Raw genomic sequence first — 21,610 nt, forward strand, 5'->3', positions numbered from 1 at the left:
AGCATGACAGCACAGCTGTCACATAGTTAATAGATTTGAGAACGGATTAATCACATTAGAAGAAATATAATTTGTGCTGATTTGACAGTTTCATCAGAGCAGCAAGCATTATTGACTGAGGAAAACAAAACAATTCAAGAAATAAATTACAGGGGCACAGTGGCACTGTGTTCAACTGCATTTCTGTCATGGTGCCGTTTCATTTTGCCCTGGCTGGTAGTTGCCTATGACAAAGAGAAAGCATGGTGGAGTCATTCTCGACACTGAGTGACAAAATCCAACACATTAGACAGTTTTGGGTAAGGGACCAATGCACATGAACGGATATGAACTGTTCTTTTAACACCTTTAAAATGGCCCCGGACAAGTACAATTGAGGGGCAGGCCCTCATTTTCAATGTAGCTGAGATACAAAAAAACAAATATACATTTGAATACAGCAATATCAAATATATGAATCAGAAGACAGAAAGTAAAAGAACGGAACAGATAGACAGAGAATTAAAACAGCTGAAAGTGCTAGAATTTCCCTGAATTGACCCGAGATATAGATATAGTTTGAGAATTCAAATAATCATCCAATTCCAAGCATTTTTAAAGCAGTTGATCATTTGTTGGGCAATCAAACTTTCACAGCATCAAATGAACCCCAATTAATTTAGCAATTTAGCATCATATTACTTCAACACATCAATGGCAAAAGGTCATGTAAGATAACCCTATAAAAATTTAAAAGAATTACATTTTTCTGGATCATGGTTAGCCCCATATGTGCCCTCTCCCTACGCTCATTCTGTAGCTCCGAGATGAGGTCACACACTGGGCCCCTCCCACCGCGTTTCAGAAACGGCGCAAGTTTCCGAAAACATGGTCTCCTATCCTTACCACACCATTAATCCAAAACGTGTAGGGCCAATCCAGGTTTACACTAATTCAAATTTAGGACCGGCCCAGAAAATCCAACTAGAGATTTGAACTGAGCCTTTACGTCCCGTATTTTGTCAGTCGCTTCCATGTTTATCAAGGAAGTGTGCGTGTGCGTGTGCATGTCGAGTGAACTGAAGTCAGTTGGAAATTTTCGACCAGGGGAGGCGCCGGGTAGGCGCTAAAGCTTTTCAACTTCCTTGATAAACATGGAGCGACTGACAAAATACGGGACGTAAAGGCTCAGTTCAAATCTCTAGTTGGATTTTCTGGGCCGGTCCTAAGTTTGAATTAGTGTAAACCTGGATCGGCCCTACACGTTTTGGATTAATGGTGTGGTAAGGATAGGAGACCATGTTTTCGGATTTCTTTCTTTTTTTTTTTTAAGATATTTTTTTGCGGCTTACGCCTTTTATTGATTTTTGAAGGGACAGACAGTAGGCTGACAGGAAACGGGAGAGAGATGGGGGATGACATGCAGTAAAGGCCGTGTCGGGTCCGGGAGTCGAACCCGCGGCACACTGCGACTGGATTACCAGTCCGGTGCCCAGACCGTTACGCTACGGCCTGGGCCTGTTTTCGGAAACTTGCGCCGTTTCTGAAACGCGGTGGGAGGGGCCCAGTGTGTGACCTCATCTCGGAGCTACAGAATGAGCGTAGGGAGAGGGCACATATGGGGCTAGATCATGGTATAATTTAACAAAAGATGTGTCATGTAAATGAATTGCCACTATAACACTAGAACACCTACCACGCCGGCACTGGACCCTGCTAAACCGCCTCCGTACCGGGGTCGGTCGCTTCAAATCGTCCATGAAGGAGTGGGGCCTGGCAGACAGCGCAGCATGCGAGTGTGGCGAGCCTGAGCAGACTGCCGACCACATCGTTACCACCTGTCCTCTGTACAGACCTCCTTCAGAGGCTGGCCTCTTCCAAGTGGGACCAGAGACAATGGCGTGGCTTTCTGACACTGAGCTGGACATATGACGACGATACACAAAAGAAGAAGAAGCCACTATAACTATAAAGATAACCAACTACTGTATATCATTCATGGTCACCAGTGAATTGTTTTATAGGTCTGTGTAAAACTATATTGTTATAGTTAGTGCTCAGTGTGAATGGCTGAAATCAAACATTAAATGTATTTCCTGGTGTAAAATAATTTAGTGGAGGACTTTAAAGGTTTACAATGTTATATAATCAGATTACTTAAATTTGCCATACACCAGCTACTTGCCAACCTAGCCTACATCTCAATGTCTCTACTGTTGCTGGGTTCCAACACTAGGTCTAACCCTTCAAAAGTATAAAAGTATTGTATATTGGAGAAACAAAATTTGCCAAAATCTAGGTACAATGATTTCATGTATTTTGGCCATAAAGACTATACATTAAAAGCTGCACGATGTAACTTTCCCCTTCAATCCCAGATTTGAATCCATTCAAGTTTCATAACTAGAACATGTCCAGGTTTTGTCTTGATGACATAAGAGATTATTGGTTTTCTGGTTTCAAGCTATGTGAAACGGCTTCTATCTTCAGCAAGTGAATTAGCTGGTGGATGTCTTCCTGTCCACGGTAAACCCTCTTTAGTCCTCTTGGAAAATAACGGCAGGATGACAAGTTGAGGTAGTTGAGAGCCGTAGACTGGCAAATGACTAACCTGGAAGCACAGTACAAAAACACAACATGCTCAGAATTACACTGGTAATAATGCCACCTTTTCTATACAATTGCCATACTATGTGAGTGCTATCTGTAAGCTCAAAAGCTTAATAATGTTAAAAAATAAATAAAATAAAATAAACAGATAGAAAATGATTTTTAGTAGATCGGGTGGAAGTTTATTGCTTACATGTAAAGGCTCATACATAGTCTGGATTTTCAGTGGTTAGGTGACAAAAATGACGTCACGAGCCGCGGTGAAGAGCAAACCACCGCTCCAGCCCTTCTCTCTGTTTTTACTCATCACCGCTCAATGTTATTTCAGCTCCGATGGTCAGCTCACCACCGGAGCGGTGGTCACCTCACCACCGAAAATCCAGACTATGAATAGGCCTTAAGCCTTGCCGAGCCATGAGGCCCATAGGGCAGGAGCCTACAGTATCTCCCGTTTCTGTAGCGTGAGGCAGATTGATGTAAAGTACACCCTCTGGACATGATGCTAGTATGTCGCAGGGACTTTGTTACCCTCAATCCAACTCTTGATGCTGAGTGCCAAGCAGGGAGGCACTGGGTCCCATTTTTCAGAGTCTTTGGTATGACCCGGCCAGGGATCGAACCCCGGTCCCCGACCTCCCAGTCTCAGGGCGGACACTCTATCCACAAGGCCACTGAGCTGGCTTACATGTAGTTGTACATCAATCCTTAAACCCCTAGATGTCACTAAACCACAGTGAGAACAATTCACTATCCCGGAAATGTGAGTCCATAGTTCACCTACCCAAGGGCATGTGGTGTGATCGTTGTTCCACAGAGATTTAGTGAGCGCAAGGAGTCCGTCTTTGCTGTCTGAGCGAGGTGCCTCATTGCGATCTCTAGGTCCTCCTCTGTGAATATGTGATTTGTGATATCCAGTTCCTTCAAGGTCCCACTCCATTTTTTCATCAGCATGTGAATGCCCTTCTTGGGTGACGGCAATGCCAATTTGCTATTGAAGTATAGTCCCCAGAACAGACACTCAAGTTCTTAAAGAAAATAAATATACAAGTTTGTTGATTCTGATGTTAACATTTTCAAAATATCCTCCTTAAATGTAATATGAATATTAGTATGGTAAGTAATTTAAAATTACAGTAACATTTGTTTTAAAAGTACAGTATGTGACATTTTTACTGTATTAGTATCATAAAATAACATTTTGAAAATCAATGCTTGAAATGAAATCTTCACAACTCAAGTGTACCACAATCTCAGAATAGACTGCCTTGTGTTGACATGCAACCTCTAGAGATCATGGCATCATAGTGGTACTAGATCAGATGTACGTAGACAATAAAACCCTTCTTCAAAAACTGCATTGACAAGAGAAGAATCTTGGCATTGCAGGGAAACACAGAGTTGAGGGTAAACACGAAGGGGGAGCCCACTGCTTATGCACTGTACTTGGTAGCATTAGTTTGGTATACATTTCAGGCAAATAGATCCAGGTTATTTATGGTATCCATTTTTTGTGTGCCATATGTATTGGTATATTGATATTTTAATATTTGGGCCATATGTAAATGTGTCATACTAGAATTTTACTCATCAATCTTAAATCATAGCTCACCAACACAGGGTAACTCAGCAAGGCCAGCAGGTGTGATTCGAGAACAGCCCCGCACGTCCAGAACCCGAAGTTTGGGAGAGCCAAAGAGAATGTCCCACAGGTCTTTGTCCGTCATGCGGGAAATTGAGGTCGTGGCCATGCACAGCTCCTCCAGTAACGGGAAGCCTGACGTAGAATTTGGTCCACATCGCATCACTTTGGGCATGGGTATGACGTTCAGCATCCGGAATGTCTGAACAGAACCAGAGTCACAATCTTATCCATGGGTGTTCAGGGGTCCTCACAGTTGCAATGGGGGGGGTTCCATAAACTTGCATTGAAGACTTTGTCCAAAAACACAGTTTTATAGACAATATATGTAGTTGGAGTTCCTGCTTTGTCTTTCTCTCTCAACTAAGGGGTCCTTGGCCTGAGAAACATTGAAGACCCAAGATCTCAGAGGTACTTGCCTGTCGGGGTACTTAGTTGCAAGTACAGGTCATGTTCTACTTTCTCAAAGGCCATGCACACTTGTCCGAAAAGTAAATTGCCGAAAAGTAAAATGATAGGTAAAATTTGAATTACGGTTCAATTCAACAAATTTTCTTTTCTTTCTTTCTGGGGCTGTGAGATAAAAAGAATGTCATAGCTCAATTGTTATACTAAATAGCTATGAATAACCTCTTATTTTACATTCCACAGACCAGAAGACTGGCCATGTTCAGGTGTTTAGACAGATATCTGCGGTTGCCACTCAAACGAGCACTTGCCCAGTCAGCCAACCTGTAAGCAAACTCTACCTGCCCCAAAGTTTTATTTATCTGCCAGGGGCAGATGGGCAACTGAAGTGCAATATACTTTTCTGTTTAATACTGTATGTTGGTGATAGTAAATGTACATTTTAATAAAATAATGATTTGGGGTATTTTCAATATTTATTTAGCTCTTCTGAATCATAACTTTTTTGAACCCCACTTTTACCTGGCATCCCTAATCTGGGCAAGTCATTATAAGCGAAATGTTTAGCTTTTTACCTTTAGCTTGGGACATCCACTTTGTAGACCTTGAATGTAGATGGGAAGTTGACAATATCCACTGTCGAGCTTTGTATTGATCTCAAGCAATTCTAAATCCGGACAGCTTCTCTGGGAAAACAAAAAAATAATGTAATAAATATGGTGTGTGTGTGTGTCTGTCTCTGTGTGTGTGCGTGCGTGCGTGCGTGAATGTGTAATGTCATTGTGCTCATTAGAACTCATTGCAGTAAATATAGCAAGTAAATAGACTATAAAATACATAATAAAAATAATAACGAGAGAAGGCCTTACAGAAATAATAGCAAGAATTCTCTCATTCTTGGATCCATGGGTATAGAGGAGCTGTCTGATTTGGCTGCCATGTGTTTCCAAGAAGATAACAAGACCTTCCACCTGAAACTACAAAAGGGCATATTGTAGTTGAGAAAAATATGCATATGTCAATCAACTTTATTTATTCACTCAGGTCCAGGTAGAAACAGACAACATAAAATACTACATACAAACAGGAACACCCCTATCCCATAAAAACAGCAGTTTTACAGTAAACAGTCATACCAGTGCTTCCAAAAAGCAGGCCGATACCTAGTAGTACTGTGGCTGGCAGCATAACTATAGAGTTCTTGAGACTTATTTAATCAAGTTTTTTCAGTAATGCATGAAAAGTGTACACTCCCACACTACAGAATAACTCTGCTCACACATGCAATCATTATAAGCAACCTGCAGTTCATAAATACTTGCTTTCTTGAACTTCACCCACAAGGGGGCAGTAAGGGCAAGTAGAACCGCAACAGCCTACAAAGACTTCCAACCGACTTCACTATAGTAGCCTTTTCATTTGTACTTCTAGGGCCTAGAATCTAGGCAGTCTGCTGTCGTGAAAGTTTAGTTAGAGAAATTCAAAGTTTCAACACCAAAGTAGTAATAGTTCATTGTGAATTAGCAAATTGGAAATTTAGAGTGAATGTTTCCTTTATCCTTTTGTTGCGCTTCTGTTTTCGCAGAGATTTTTATTTTTCGTCCGTTGTCCTTCAAGTTCCACAGCCGTCTGTTGTCCAGCCCCTCCCACCCCTCACTGGGGACAGTTCCGGGATGAAGAACGAGGACGCATCTGAGCCGCTACCTTCCGATAGCTGCGCTATAGCTTGGAGGACCTCATTGGCTGTAACTCCAACAGCATCACTAATATTCATATGCATAAAACTTTCTGCAGTCTCTTTGGGCCATCTCTAGGTTGTGATTTCTACCAGCTACAGTCTGTGTCTCCTAAAGCTTCCCATCTTATTTTCCGAAAAGTATGAGTAAATATTAAGAAATACATGATGAGCCATGTCTAGTAGAAATAATTAATTATATGAAACTGTCATTATCAATTCTTATGGGTATCTGTGTATGACGTACCTCAGAATACTGCACATTTATGCTATCCAGAGACCGGCTGTGTGCACTGAGGCTCTGGAAGGTCTTCTCCGTCACACCATTGCAATATGAGAGTTTGAGGGAGCGTAGATTTGGACAGAACTGGGACACAACCTTCGTTGAACAAATAACACATGAAACAATATTTCAGAAAAACACACAAGATATACGTGTGGAGTTTCCTCCCCCAAGTATGTTATTCAATTTCCTATACAGTGCATTGTTTTGCATACAGTGAGTACAGTAACATGGCCTATATAAAAAGTGCCAAATAGGTGCAGACCACGGCCAGGGTCAGGACAGGGGCTAAAGGTTCCCCCGAACCTCCAGTTGAGAAAAATAGTAAATAAAAGCTACTGTTGTTTGTACCCATTCAGAACGGGAATTAAAATGGGGTACTAAATGGGTTAGCATACCACGAGCAAAGATGTAGAACAGTGTACTTGGACTATGCTTGAGGTGTCTCGAACTCTCGATATGCAATATTAATGAACAGACAATCAGAAACAAATATATTCTGTGCCCACAGCCCACCTGTATACTACAATATGCATTACATTACTTACTTCTACAGCATAGTCCACATTCTTTTTCCAGTGACAAAGGGAGAAGTCTCTTAGCTGGGAGAATCTAGTCAACAGTTAGATGATAGGACATTTGTCAACAACTGCACTAGATCAGAATATTATACTACTTGGCATTTGACAAAAATAATAACATGGACCTGTTTTGTGCCAGCCAGTTTAGAGTGTCCTTAATTTTCAGCACTGTTTTAGGCAACTGTGTCTTCCCAGGATCAATCCAGCAGTGCCCCACAGTCACACGGCGCCACAGCACAAGACTGGATGCAGCAGTATTCCATAGACGACACACCCTTGCCATCCTTTTTCAGGAGGAAAATTAGATTTAGTTCACAATAGTTCCATCAACACCAAGTATGCTCATACAGTAATTAAACCTGCACTCTCAGTTAAGTTGTTGTTAACTGAGAGTTAACAACTTTTCAAAAGGGTAGAAGGTTCAAAATGAATAGTACGGCCCCGCAGACTTGTTGAGTAATTGATTAATTGATCTTAGTCGGTCAAGATTTTTTAGTTGATTTATTAGTCTTTTTTGTATATGTTTTCCATTCTAAATGAACTACCGGTACTTGAGACATTTCTAAATATATAAGACATTAATTCTACCAGTCTTTAGTACCAGTATAGATAGCAGCTGTAGTGAAAGGTTGAGAATAGAGCACCGAAGTCTGACGTCAATATCGGTAGAGGCCGCAAATCCACGGGTTCATGTACTTTTTATTTGCATTGTAATCCCCATAGGGGGATTTTAGATCGCCTCATATAATAACTGTTTGGAAAATAAACATGTCATCCCGGCAGTTTCATATATGGATATGAACAACTGACTGAGAGAAAACGCTATTGTTACTGCTGCTGATTTAGTTACATTTTCGCCAAAAACAGACATATATGAGTGACTGACTGACTGTCGCAAACGATACAGAGACACCTCCCTGACAATAACGCAGAGACAGCTTGTTTATTTTTGGACCACAATGCTTATATGAAACGATTTTAAGATGACCGCCTGTTATTCTCCATTGAGAAATTATTTCCGTGAACCAGGGGACACCAGGGGATGAGCGAGTGACGTCAGGACTTCGGCGCTCTATAGTTCTCATCAACCTCACCTATCTGAAACAGCTGGTGTCTGCCTGATTGTATGCAGAAAACAAGATTTTAATTATCTGTCAATAGGTTGACAAATCCCTATGACTAAGTCAAATAAGAATTAATTTAGTCAAGGATAGCCCTAACAACAAGCACTCACCTACATGTATCAAATTAAAAGCCACATAATTCTTACCTAATATGAATTTGTCTAGGTTAGATTTGTGCATGGACATGACATCACGCAACGTACTGATGTAGTTACAGTACATACATATAAACAGGGTCAATGAGGCTTAACATGGTGTTTAGGGCCTGTTTATGTTGTAGCACATGTATGACAAAAGAAATGCAATAATCACTCCTCACTTTTTGTGATGCCTGTAATTGTGTTACCTGCAAAGAAATGGTACTGCACCATCGTGGATGACAACCATCTGAAAGATTTTGATTAACACCTCCTCAGGAAGACCGTCTCCCCATCTTCTGTCTGTGCCAATGTCTCGATGATGCACCAGAACCTTTTGTTCTACCGTCTTACTCTCTGGTGGTTTAGTCTTAGCAGGGAGTGTTTTCCTCCTCTTAATTTGACCAGCCTTTGATTTGCCCTTAGCAGGCTTCTTTTTTCTGCTTATTTTCTTCTTCGGACGCCAGGCTAGATTATCATACTGGTTTGTGTTGGATATTACCAGGAGCATATCCTCTCCCTCTTGAACGGTGTACCCAAGCTTGGCAGGTCGGTTGACCTGGGCCCTCTTTTTTTTCTTTGGCTTGGCACGTGCAGGCACATTGGACTTCCTCTTCAAAGACGGCTTCTTTGCAGTAGACCCACATACAGCTGGGAGACTCAAAGCTGTTAGGACAATATTTATAGCCAAATGTCAATATTTGTCATGGCTCTGTAAATGACGATTCAAAAAGTGTTTTCTGTTACTAGAATAGAAACATTGTTTGTTTTATTTATATCAGAATAGAATATAGAATTGTGTGTTATATATATATTTATTTTTTTCCTTTGCTTGATGTTTTGTGTAAAGCACATTGAATTTAACCTGACTTTGCCAGATGGGGTAACCATGTTCCCCAAGCTGTGAAACAAAGTGTAGCAAGCTTCTTGGATCTGGCAGCGTCAGGTTATACATTGAATTGCCTGGTTGTTGAAATTAGTATAAGTCCTTCTAATGCTATGCACCAGAGATATACATTTTACAGCACATGACACACGTCACACACCTTTTTCCTGATTTGACTTACCTGATGTACATGATGTAGCATCACTAGTTCCCTCACTGGAACCTTGAGCTACAACTTCAGAGTCCATATTTAGGCAATGCCCAGTTCCAAGACACATAGACACCTGCCACAGCCTTCACTCGTCCACATCTAAATATTAAAAAAATAAAAATAAACACGTTTTAATTCTATAGTCATCTAGTTACATCAGGAGATGGGGTCTGAAGATAAATGTGTGGAACGTCAGACACTAACGTTTCAAAGCATGTTTTCCTCTATATATTTAGCTGGACCACTAAGAATGGAAATTGAGAAACTGAATACGCAGAATGTTTTTAATCCATCATTGTTTTTATTGTTAGTTGTTACCCATAGTTAGCCTAAAATGTAGTCTTGTTGTAGATGTATTTATCGATTCTGACTAGCCCCTCTCGGAACCCTCCATAAAGCTTTTCTGAAATGTTGATGTCGGTCTGTGTCGTCAAAAATGTCAGAAACTTCAGTACCATTGGGTTCTGCTTGGAGGGCTAGATTCTGACATAGATGAAAATGTCAGAATCGATAAATACATCTATACGATACTCTACATTTTAGGCTAAGCCATAGCATAGCCATAGCCATGTCCATAGCATAGCTACTATATAGCTACCTAGCCATTACAGCTTTTTTTTAAATGAAATTGCAATCTTACCTGAAGAAATACACAATATATTTTCAATATCCAGTTTTCGGAACTTGGTGTTTTTTATTTTAGTATATCAGGATGTTTCATCATGACATTAAGGTGCGACATTACATAAATTTGGTCTTGGGTCTGCTACATCGGCTAACAACAAAGCGCTAACAAGTAACAACTTCCCACAATGCACTTCGATATGACGCGATTGGTGGTCACAGATATCCCGATTCCCTCGAATCCCTTTCCAGTTTCCACTCGGTTCTGCAAACTGAGAGAAGCATATCAGATTAGGAAAGGCATAAAATAATATTACACTACAACGGTATATCGTAAAGATTTTTTTATATTATTACAGTAGGTGGCAGTATGTACCTGCAAGCATTGCAACCAACCTGCTGCCATAACACTAAAAGAAGTATCTGCGTCTGCAATGCATTCACCATTGATGCATTGATTGCATTCCTGCTTCTGCAAAGTTGAGTTAAATCCAGTGCTGACGAGAAGTGAGAGAAGGGTTGCCTACCTACATACAAAGTGATTTTGTTGTGGTAAGTCTGCTGAAATTATAAATATACATTCAAAACCATGTACAAATAGTCATGGACCAGGGGTGCTGGAGATGCTTATTAGTACGTAACTAAACTAACAGAAAAGCATGCAGCGCGATCGCTTACTGGTGAGAAATGCTAAATGCTAAACGTCCGCTGGTTACATTCCTACAACTACTATGTTTACATTACACTCGTAAACTAACGTTAATTTTTACCGCGTCATGCTGTACAAACACCGACACCTCACGCTACCAAACTAACTTTAATTGAATATATTATTCACCACAGTTAATCGTGAATGTATCTGACTTTGATCATTCATGTGTCTTCATATGGTTTAGAAACCTGACACCGTGTTGACACAATGGAGGAAGACCACGACATTTCTCTGTATGGGAAGTTAGCTGTGGCTGAGGCGAATCTGAGTAAGTTTACATATTTGATTTGTGTGTGTGTGTGTGTGTGTGTGTGTGTGTGTGTGTGTGTGTGTGTGTGTGTGTGTGTGTGTGTGTGTGTGTGTGTGTGTGAGAGAGAGAGATCTAATGTGTAATCTATTAAAATGTTTACAAAGACTTGCAAGTTAGGCTTTCACTCTCCACAAAACACCTCACTTGATCAGAAATGTGATTGGTGCATAAATGCAGAGGATAAGTAAATGATCAATTAAAGTTTTTGTATTGATCTTCATTTTGTTATTTTGGGCTCTTATTCCTATTTCCTATATAAACTGAAAACATTTAATTTTCAGAAATCTATGTTTTTATATCAGTTGTTTTGTCAAATATCCTCCAAATTGATACTCACTAACCAATATCTTTGTTTTTCAGGAGATGACAAGTTTTGGAAACTTACTGAAGACTTCTTTGGACCTCAAACAGGACAAGTTTTAGAGCTTGATAAGTCAAAATGCAAAAACAAAGTTTTGATTCAAATAGGACTTATGAGAGAGGACAGTCATCTTTCTTGGATTTCTGTGATTGAATGGTTGCAGAAGATTTTCCCGGAGCATAAGTCTGCCGATTTCCGACGTTTGATTGAAACGGGCATTGCAACAACATTGAGTTTAGGAAGTGATGCTAGACAATCCTTCCTGGAGTCAGCTGTGAACTTTAATTTTGTTGGCCCAATATGTGACAGCATTGGAGTTGAGAGAACAGATCTATTGGAGATGAGAGATTTTGCAGAGCGAGCACAGTCTATTGAGGTGATCACAAATGGTTTGATCCTTGAGTTGACTAACTTTGTTACCAGGGAAAAACTTGACCCAGTAATCTTGGTTACTTGGCTCAAAAACTTTAATCCAGAGTTTTGTCAGGATGGGGATATTCAGAAGGCTTACAAATCCTTAAGGACAAAAATAAAACGATTTAGACTCTTGTATCGGAATTATGAGACCAGAAGTCATAGGAGAAACACAGCAATGGAGAACCTACTTCAAACTCCATTTGAACTCGTGCCAAGAAAAGTTGAAGGCAATGGAGGCCGACGATTTGGTGCAAAGAAACGCATACAAAACGAAACATCTGACTATGAAAATGTGAAAATGAAAGATGATTGTGAATATGTTCCCAGCATGGAAGAACATTCAGATGACAAGCCTATAACAGAGAAATGGGAACGTGTCTCTGAAAAGGAAATTGTCAAAGAAAATTACTCCTTGGGAGATGTAGGCAATCAACCCAATAATGGGGAAGGCTCCCAAGATAATAAAGAGGAATCTTTAACACTCCTAGACATCACTATGCTCAATGTGAAAAAGCTTGAAGATGTGTATGGTGGAAAAACTCACGTGTCCAAGAAGTCATCTCTGGATCTTCTGAAAAATCACTATGTGCTAACATCCAAACATCACCCAGAAATTATGGAGTTGGAGACAAAAATCACATCAGTTTCAGAAAACATTACACTGGCACCTCCCTTGAATTTTTTACACTACAATGCCCATTTTCTTGTTGACATACATGATGCAATTGAGCTGCAGTTGATGAGCATTGAAGAGGAAATAATGCAAGAAACGGGAAAGAAACTAGGCCGTGATGGGAGTCCGAAATTCAAGACCTTAGTGAACTTCTCTGAAACTGTAACCTCACGTTACATCCATATGGCCTCTGATGTCTTAAGCCCTCACGCTCCGGCCGAGCAAAATTACAGAAGGCACTGGGAAGCTTTCTGTAAAGAAAAGGGAAATCCATCAAAGCTGGCGTTGGATATGTCAAACGAGTACACGAAATACTTTGATGCTGCAGCAGGCCTTATTCACCACCACCAAGAGATTCCCCTCTTCTTTTCAGACTTGCTTGAGCTGGAAATTGATGACTGCCCAAATATTATTCTGGAGAGTGTTGTCGCTGATGCCAATGATGACGTACTACAGAGCCTTGTATGTGTTCTCGGCATCATTTACCTCAAAATTCTGGGTCCATACTGGCAGCTCCTGAAAAGTGGAGCTGAATACACACTCTTCAGCCAATACATACTCAGCCTCTACCAAAAGCTCACTGAATGGTGTCAAGATCCTTCACTACTCCTGGAACCTGAGGCGATTGCGAATGTTTTCCTGCAGTTCCCATTGCAAGAAAAACATTTTGATAGGGTATCACATTATCTTTGTCAACCACACACAAATTTGGAACGCATAAAAGGCTGTTTGCAGAAGATGCTCAAGGTGATTATTGTTGTTACAGAAGAAAACTTGAAAGATTTTCTGCCAGGAGGAATATATTGTGAAAGCCCAACGCCACACATGTGCCAACAATTGTCGGCCTGCATGTTTTCCATTTTAATGGCAGAATATCCCCATGTCTATAGTCCTGATGACAAAGACGAGAAGAAAAAGCCTGATTATAAATCCTCTGATTTCTCATGGTCGAGTGACTCGGAGGACAGTAGTCTTGATTCATTTGGAGATGATTCACCAGATTTTAATCCAAGCGGCGCAAGACGAAACCGCAGCTTTAAATGGGGTGGAAAGACCACTCGCCCTCGTCAAAGACGTGCTATACCATACCATTTAAAAAGGGCATGTTTAGATAAAAGCAAGATGAACGAGAAAGTAGGGGAAATTACTTATGTGCATGATAAAAACAAGATGAAGGTGAAAGAAGGGGGAATTACTTATGTGCATGACGATCAGGGAAAGCACCATGCCGATGAGGAACATACCTTCCTAAGCCTTCCTATGGACAGAGAGGTAGTAGTAGCTACTGTGACTAAAAATGGAGGGCCATGCAAGACACAGCAAGATGTTGATAAACTGTTGCTCCGTTTTGATGGAAACACCCGTGCTGAAAAACGGAAAGCACTCCACTGTGAGATACTGTACCAAAAAATGGTGCTTGACAACAATAACCCAAACTTGAATTTAATTTGCCACTCGCTCACAGATATGATTAATAGATTGAAACTCGCGCTTCCCCGTGTTAAACCAAGTTACACCTTGGTTCTGGCACCTAGACTGACGCACAAAAAAGGCCCCTAAACTGACACAAATGATGTTCATATACCACCAGTAGGGTGGTATATGAATTGCCCAGGCCAGGTCTACAACAGAGGCTCAAACTCATGTAGCCAGGAAAGCAACGGCTTGAGAGATTTTTGATTTGGCTAAGAAGAAAGCCCCAAACCCTCTACTGTCTGTAATATGACACTGCATTGTCAGATAAGAAAGTAATTTGATTCAAGAATTGAAAATGTGATTACTGTTAAGCTAAGTGCTCCGTGACTTGAATGTTTGCCATTTTTATTCTTTATTTCAGATAGATAAGTGTGTAGAGATACAGGAAACAAATAGCTGATGGAGAGGACAGACTGGTTGGTTTGTCCACGAACTGGCTGAGCCAGTCTGTAAATGCAGACTTGTTGACTCCATTGTATATTCCAGGAGCTATTTGGGATGTAGGCTACATACATTAATCTAAAAGATCAGGTTATGTAGTTTAAATGTTGCGTAGTGTAATCTATTCTCAGGAAATTTACTATGCTTTAGAACATTTTGTTTTATCATTGTACCGCAATATTAATGCGTGTCAAGTAATATAATTTTTTTTTATGACTGCAATGTGCACAATAAAATGTTAACTTTCTAATTTGTTGACTTCTTATTTTAGATTTGTCAGAATGATAGAAAAATCCTAGATGTTAAGTATTGAAGCAAACAGCTAAATATGTTGAGCATTAACATTGATTAGGGGGGGGAAACAAGTTTGCTGTAGCCATTTTTAGATTAGATTGTTAGCTAAAGAAGCTGTATAATACTGTCCAATCATTGAGGGGTTCAAGAAAGGACAGGCAATCCGGGTAACAACTTTATATAGCTGATAGCTCAGTGGGTTACAGTGCCAGAAGTCACAGTACTTCGGTGTAGTTTTGCTTATGTCAATACGAGGACCCATTGGACGGGGCTTTTTGTTATTTGAATGGAACTTTTGTTGGGGTACGTGCCCTCTGCATCCGAAGGACATCGAAAACGAACGCACCCATGTTCGAGTGCCCGCCCCCCTGGTCGTTGAACACTCCGACTGGCTGTGTTGTCAGGGGCGGAGAGAGATTTGCACAACTCCATCGTTCATTTGTTTTTCGGCCTGGCTGCAGTGCTAGTGCTACCCGGCGAGCCATGAATCATCCGTTAGGAAATACTGTTGCTCATCTGTTGTGTCAGTTTCACATAAGTAACACGTTTAACTAGGTCGATATAATAAAACACCGGAGGTGATCGGTTGCAGTCTGTCAGAGCAGCACGATGGCAGGTACCTGGTGGAACAGTGCTGCAGCGACCCATGTTATGGTGGCTCTGTTCGCTATGGGCTCCTGGATATCCGTCAACTGTCTGTGGCTTGAACTCCCCGTGGTTGTCAGTGTTCTGCCTGAAGGTCAGTGTGACTGTATTGTGTGACAGTCTGATAATTCACGTTAATTGTGAATTGTCTAATTTGTCAATCATCAGATGCGATGGACAATAACTAAACTTAGCTAACGCTTCTTTTGATCTAAAGCTAAAGCCACAATTAGGCAGAATGATGGTGATGGACGCCTTTGTCTGAGACAAGTGCATGCAGGTTGTTGTAATACCATGCGTGCTGTACTCCTTGAACTGTCGGTCGGACTTTAGAAATATATTTTACTGACTGACCATAAATAATAATAAATAAACCTTCTACTGTTCATTTTTACTATTAATTTATTGTCACATCAGAGACTAAAGTTCATGGTGAATGCACCTCTGAATTTGCCATGATATCAGTTATAAAGTTCTAGAACTGATAATCCAGTCATAAAGGAGCCATCTGTGTGAATGAGAGTACTACACCATTAGTTATTTATTGACATGTGAGCCAGCAGCTTTCATAGCATTCTTGTTGCATGTGTTAACACAGTCCCTTTGTTTCCAGGGTGGAACTTGCCAGCGTATCTCTCTGTGCTGATAGCATTTGGGAACCTGGGTCCAATTGCAGTGACCGTTACCCACCACTGTGCTCCGGGAAGACTGAATGAGCGCCTGGTCATACACTTCATCCAGATTTTGGCAGTGGTGACATCTGTCTTCCTGGCCATCTTCTGGGATCGTAAAATGGAAGTCGCCGGAGAGGAAAGATCAGTACCATTCCTGCTGTTCACCTTTCTGCTGTCGCTTGTTTGCTGTACGTCCAATGTCACCTTCCTGCCCTTCATGTTCCGTTACCCACCTCAGTACATTCGCACGTTCTTCATTGGCCAGGGCCTCAGTGCCCTGTTCCCTAGCATCGTAGCCTTGGGGCAGGGTGTGGGGAAGATGGACTGTAAAACTGAGAATGGCACGGTGCAGCCTGTGTACCTGAAAGAGAACTTTCCTGCCCAGAACTTCTTTTGGTTTCTGTTTGTTATGCTGTCCATCTCAGCCCTTTGCTTTCAAGCACTTGTACAAAGACAGACAGTGCCACAACTGAAGCAGCAAGTTCCGACTAAGCTGGAGCCAGACTCTATCGCAGTGGCGGAAAAGGCAGATGTGGAGGAGACACACCCGCTACAAAACGGAGGAACGCCAGTGTCTGAGGATCAGGTGGAGTTGGAGGTGCAGCCACCCGTTCAGACTTTTTGGACGTCACGCAACATCTACCTCCTGGTGCTGCTTGGGGTCTCCAACGCACTAACTAACGGAGTCCTGCCATCAGTCCAGAGCTTCTCCTGTCTGCCTTATGGCACCATGACCTATCACTTGTCTGTTGTCCTTGGCAACATTGCCAATCCCCTGGCCTGCTTTGTGGCCATGTTCATTCTCCTCAGGTGAATAAATGTGGTTGTCAAAATTGAATGATTACAGCAGAAGTCACCCTCTGTGCCAGACAGATTTGCAATTTGTAAATATTTACAAATTTGTATAATGTCTATGGTTTTGTCTTGTCCAGTGATAATTTAACTCCCTACCTTCCAGGTCTTCTGTGGGTCTTGGGTCCATGTCTTTGGGAGGAGGGGTGTTTGCTGCATATCTCATGGCATTAGCAGCACTCAGCCCCTGTCCCCCTCTCCTGGGGTATGCTGCTGGAGTGACCTTCGTGGTAAATGAACATGCCATTTGTTACATCAGATCATTAACACAACTGAAGCTGTTTTGTTTCACATCTTAGCTTATATAATGTTATGTGGATACATCTAACTACTAATAGAAAAGGGTTCACATCTCACCTTGAATGCTCCAAACTTCTAAATTATTTCACTGCCCTTACAGTTTGGCTCAGCACCAAAATAGGTGGATGTGTGTTACATAATATTATTCTAACTACTGCCCTCTCCCGCTACACAGGTTATATCCTGGATCATCTTCACAGGGCTCTTCTCCTATCTGAAGGTGGCGATTGGGACTTTGCTTCACGAGGCAGGCCACGCCGCCCTGCTGTGGTGCGGCATCTCCATCCAGGCCGGCTCGCTCATCGGGGCCCTCACCATGTTCCCCCTTGTTAGCGTGTACCATGTGTTTGAAAGGTCTCAGGAATGTGTGAATAACTGCAGTTAAAGCACCATTATACTCACTGATGTTGTGCACCAAAAATAGAGATCTACAAGCTCAATAGTGTTTCAGCGTTACACATTGTGAGCTTGTGGATCGGCTCTTTCCGGTGCACAACACCGGCATGCAAACTAAGTATAAACCACCCTTTAGTGGCAAATTTGATGAATAAGGTTCTCCTAGTTCGTTTTTTGTTTGAGGACATAAAGCCCAATTGATTTATAGTATATAATTAACAGGATATAGGCTAATTATTTCTCCGCTTTTATTAAATCTATTTTGAGCATGGTCCATAGTCAAGCACCAGACAGGCTAAATCTTTCTTCACGACCATGCCATGGGCTAAGCATCACTTCCAAAACCAAAGAGGCACTATGAAAGCCCTGGGAGGCAGGAGCTAGTAAAAATAAAACATTCCAAGATGATGGGTGCATTCAGCTGCTGTGCATTGGCTGTTGGGATGTAAAATGCCTATGCCACAAGTGCTTGAAGCATTGATAGCTAGATTTGTATGTATCTTATTGAGTTGCTTACAATTACGGACATGCTGTAGCTGCTGTTTTTCTCCTCCCTGATATGTGCAAAGTATGATTTACTCAGGGAAAGAGTCACAAACTTTTCATCCACACTGGTTAGTGGTTGCCCCATGATCTAAGAAACATTAACATTCAAAGTACAGTAGCATATACTGTATTCTGTTGCAAGAGAAATATCTTACTTCATCTACTGAATTTCTTTGAATTAGTAAGACTTCATTTCCACTTTGAAAAGGCTGGCTACCTCAGTATTTATATTGTTCAATTTAACAGCATTTGTATCCAAATGTGGCATCAGATACGTTGCATTTTTAAGTCTGTAAATACTGTAATATAATTTAAAATGCTATGACTTAAGGCAAGTAATTGTATATCTAGATTAGATTGATTGCTTACATGCAGTGACATTCATGGATTTCCTGTGAAGATTATGCCTGAGAACTGATATGTTTGCTTTTAATTTTGCAAGGCAAATTTTGTACTAATATTTTAACTGATACTAGTTAAAAATTGAATCATTCCAAATGTGTAGACTAAGCTAATGGTGCCTTAAGGGAAGAGTTTTTGGATTTGCTATTAATAGACTTATTTAGTTGTGAACAAGGGATTGTGCCATTTCAGTTCTTGTTAGAAACTTACATTGTGTTTATAATATGCACTAGTTAAGTACCTGTATGTACATTTTTGTTGAACACGCTGCTACAGTACCTCAATGCCATGAATGTCAAATTATTTACAATTATGATGAAATATTTATTGTTTTGTACTGATTTTCAATAAGTAAAATGTGGTAAATGTTTAATTCATCATGTCACTTGCCTTTTAGAATGTTAATGTTGCTATTTTGTCTGGATTTGTATCATTTTCCAAGCATGGACAACGGCTAATGGAGTGTATTTCTTTATGGTTGCTAAAACAGATTTGTTGTAAAACAAAGACAGGCACTTGTTTCAAGTAGTTTTTCTGTTTTGTAGGCATCATGTTTACTTTGGTTACTAAAGCCTGGGGGTCTGGGTCACTTCTATTCTCAGTTTCAACTAAAACATATTCAGCATAAAATATTTTTCAATCTTTTAGCCTACATCTGAAGCATGCATGTTCTTGCTTACAGTGAGAAGTTGAAATTGTGCCAAGCAAACATCAAGCTGGTATTGTTTTAAATGCATCATTGTCTTACTCGACTTACTGCTATAGACTACATTTTATAATTTCATAATAGAGCACAGTGGTTCTCAAACGTTTTCATGCTATTAAGGACTCTCAAATTAGACTAGGTTGTGGAAAATTTGCATCCTTCGTGGCACTAACGGACCATTTCACCCTTACTTATTTTACTTTTTGAGTGGTGCAACCACTCCATTTGCGGAGCTTTGTGGGTCCCTGGCTGGCTGGCTGTTTATTTTGGAGAAGGCTTCCATGCAACTTGATATGTGGATTTCAAAGCTAGCTCTCCATATTTAGCTGATTCTAAGGTCCTTTTTTCCACTGCCAGAAAAATAACGGTTTTAGATATGTACAGTAAGGCTTGGACTAGCACAACTGTTAATCTGTTGCTGCTGAGGTTTTCAATGTTTTTCAGGCCAAGAACCCCTTAACTGAGACAGATGAAGCAGGGACCCCCCCGCCCCCTACCACATAATGTGTAATTATGTCAAATCGTTTTACAGATTGAAAATTTCATAGAAGACTTGTGCAATATCATCCATGTTGTGTAAATTCAGATTTTTCGTCTGTATGTTGGATTCATGTTAATGTGTATTTTCAGACAGTACTCTGTACTTAGTCTGGCTTGTACATCTTCTATTTTCTGATAATGTGCCCTACAGAATAGGGATGCTAGGATTCAAGTGGTTAATAAATATATATAAAAACCACACCCGTGACCCCAGGTGGTCCCCGGAACTTCCAGACCTACAGGAACGCTCCCAGGGTGCCGGCCCGGTTCCGGTGAGCCGCCCCGCGGTCGAGAAATGACGAGTTACCGTGTGGGGGGTCCCCCGGAATATTATTATTATTATTTAGTTTTATTACATATTTTCAATTGTAGGATGCTGGTACAACGTGCGTGCATTCTATTTTTATGCTGTAATGTACTTGTTTTTTTATATTTTATTTTACATTTTTGGTTAATGAACTGAGTGAACAATGCTGAAGCGTAATTTCTAATTTACAAAGCGTTTATTGAAAGCCAAGAGAGGGGAAAAAACCTTGATAATGTGAATCAGGAGATTCAGGAAATTCCTATCTAATACACGGGTCACCACACAGCACACAACTCTGAATTGATCACACAGGTAATCCAACACCAGTTCCTGGCTGTATCCCAAGTGCCTGTAACCGGGGCTGAAATGGGCTAATTTAGTGTCAAATGGCTATTTCTAATGGATTACTGTCTCTTCAAATGATTACAATATTACGCTGAATATATTTATCGCTCTTTGACGCGTGCGCACACATGCATGTACTAACTTGTTTAAAATGGGGTCTTCCAACTCTCCATGAGGATGCAAGGAAGTGCCATACACAGCCTGCAGCACATACAGATTCAGGGTTACAGGCTCAAGCCCTAGGTGGAATGTGGCGCACCACCCGATCTACTATAGTACATCGACTGGATGCACTGTACCCCACCAACCTGATCGCATCTGTTCATGACTTGTATTTGGAAAGACATGTTTTTGGTCATTCATAATATACTACGCTTCAATTACCGTATACGTACTGTATCATCAAGATACAAAATCAGTTGTCCAATTACTATTAATACTCTAAACATGTATGGATTATGTTGAGTACAGTATTCAGGTCATGGGGCATGCAGGCTGGCTGGGCATAATTATGTGATGCTTTGGGTTTAGGGTGTAGCAATGCTTCTGCATAGAGAAGTAAGGGGCCATACCTGGGCCACCTCTCTGCTGCAGCACACATTCCCTCTGGGGGACAGTATTTCACACATTTACTAAGTTGATTATATTGGTATTGTTAGCCTCTATATATGAGCAGGACAAAATAGTTGATCATCTCTGTCACCTGCGCCAGTCCCGCCATATAGCTTCACCTCCGACAGCTCCATCCTCTGCCTCCCTAGCTTGAAGCCAGAGATCACCGCCCACCCAACTTCTAGACCAATCAGTGAACGGCACTGATTGGTCTAGAATTTGGGTGGCGGTTAAGGATTGATTAATGATTAAGGACCTCACCGTGAGTATGATGGCCTCGACTCGTATCACCTACGACATATATGTCAAACTCAAGGCCCGGGGGCCAAATCAGGCCCGTGAATGAATTATCTTTGGCCCGCGGGATGATAATTAATTAGTATT

At 41.0% G+C, this 21,610-nt stretch overlaps 3 protein-coding genes across 3 annotated transcripts; 2 read left to right on the forward strand and 1 right to left on the reverse strand.

Annotated features, from left to right (window-relative positions):
* Nucleotides 1-1,905: 1,905 nt before the first annotated feature.
* fbxl6 (F-box and leucine-rich repeat protein 6) lies at nucleotides 1,906-10,372 on the reverse strand. Its single transcript, XM_083765355.1, has 11 exons — nucleotides 10,234-10,372; nucleotides 9,564-9,692; nucleotides 8,706-9,162; nucleotides 7,361-7,519; nucleotides 7,203-7,266; nucleotides 6,619-6,750; nucleotides 5,506-5,613; nucleotides 5,212-5,322; nucleotides 4,199-4,430; nucleotides 3,371-3,614; nucleotides 1,906-2,590 (listed from the first exon to the last, which is right to left on the reverse strand). Exons 2-11 carry the CDS (start codon nucleotides 9,658-9,660, stop codon nucleotides 2,422-2,424), a joined length of 1,773 nt encoding a protein of 590 aa, XP_083621481.1. The 5' UTR covers nucleotides 9,661-9,692; nucleotides 10,234-10,372; the 3' UTR covers nucleotides 1,906-2,421.
* Nucleotides 10,373-10,661: 289 nt separating this feature from the next.
* LOC310868055 (uncharacterized protein) lies at nucleotides 10,662-14,830 on the forward strand. Its single transcript, XM_083778299.1, has 3 exons — nucleotides 10,662-10,769; nucleotides 11,114-11,197; nucleotides 11,600-14,830. Exons 2-3 carry the CDS (start codon nucleotides 11,137-11,139, stop codon nucleotides 14,248-14,250), a joined length of 2,712 nt encoding a protein of 903 aa, XP_083634425.1. The 5' UTR covers nucleotides 10,662-10,769; nucleotides 11,114-11,136; the 3' UTR covers nucleotides 14,251-14,830.
* Nucleotides 14,831-15,368: 538 nt separating this feature from the next.
* Nucleotides 15,369-19,090, forward strand: LOC310863661 (solute carrier family 52, riboflavin transporter, member 2-like). The gene is made up of 4 exons (XM_083772152.1): nucleotides 15,369-15,640; nucleotides 16,160-17,030; nucleotides 17,179-17,302; nucleotides 17,548-19,090. Exons 1-4 carry the CDS (start codon nucleotides 15,511-15,513, stop codon nucleotides 17,755-17,757), a joined length of 1,335 nt encoding a protein of 444 aa, XP_083628278.1. The 5' UTR covers nucleotides 15,369-15,510; the 3' UTR covers nucleotides 17,758-19,090.
* The last annotated feature ends 2,520 nt before the right edge of the window (nucleotides 19,091-21,610 follow it).

Source organism: Protomyctophum parallelum (assembly GCF_964188405.1).
Source record: "Protomyctophum parallelum genome assembly, chromosome: 1".
Taxonomy (NCBI): Eukaryota; Metazoa; Chordata; class Actinopteri; order Myctophiformes; family Myctophidae; genus Protomyctophum; species Protomyctophum parallelum.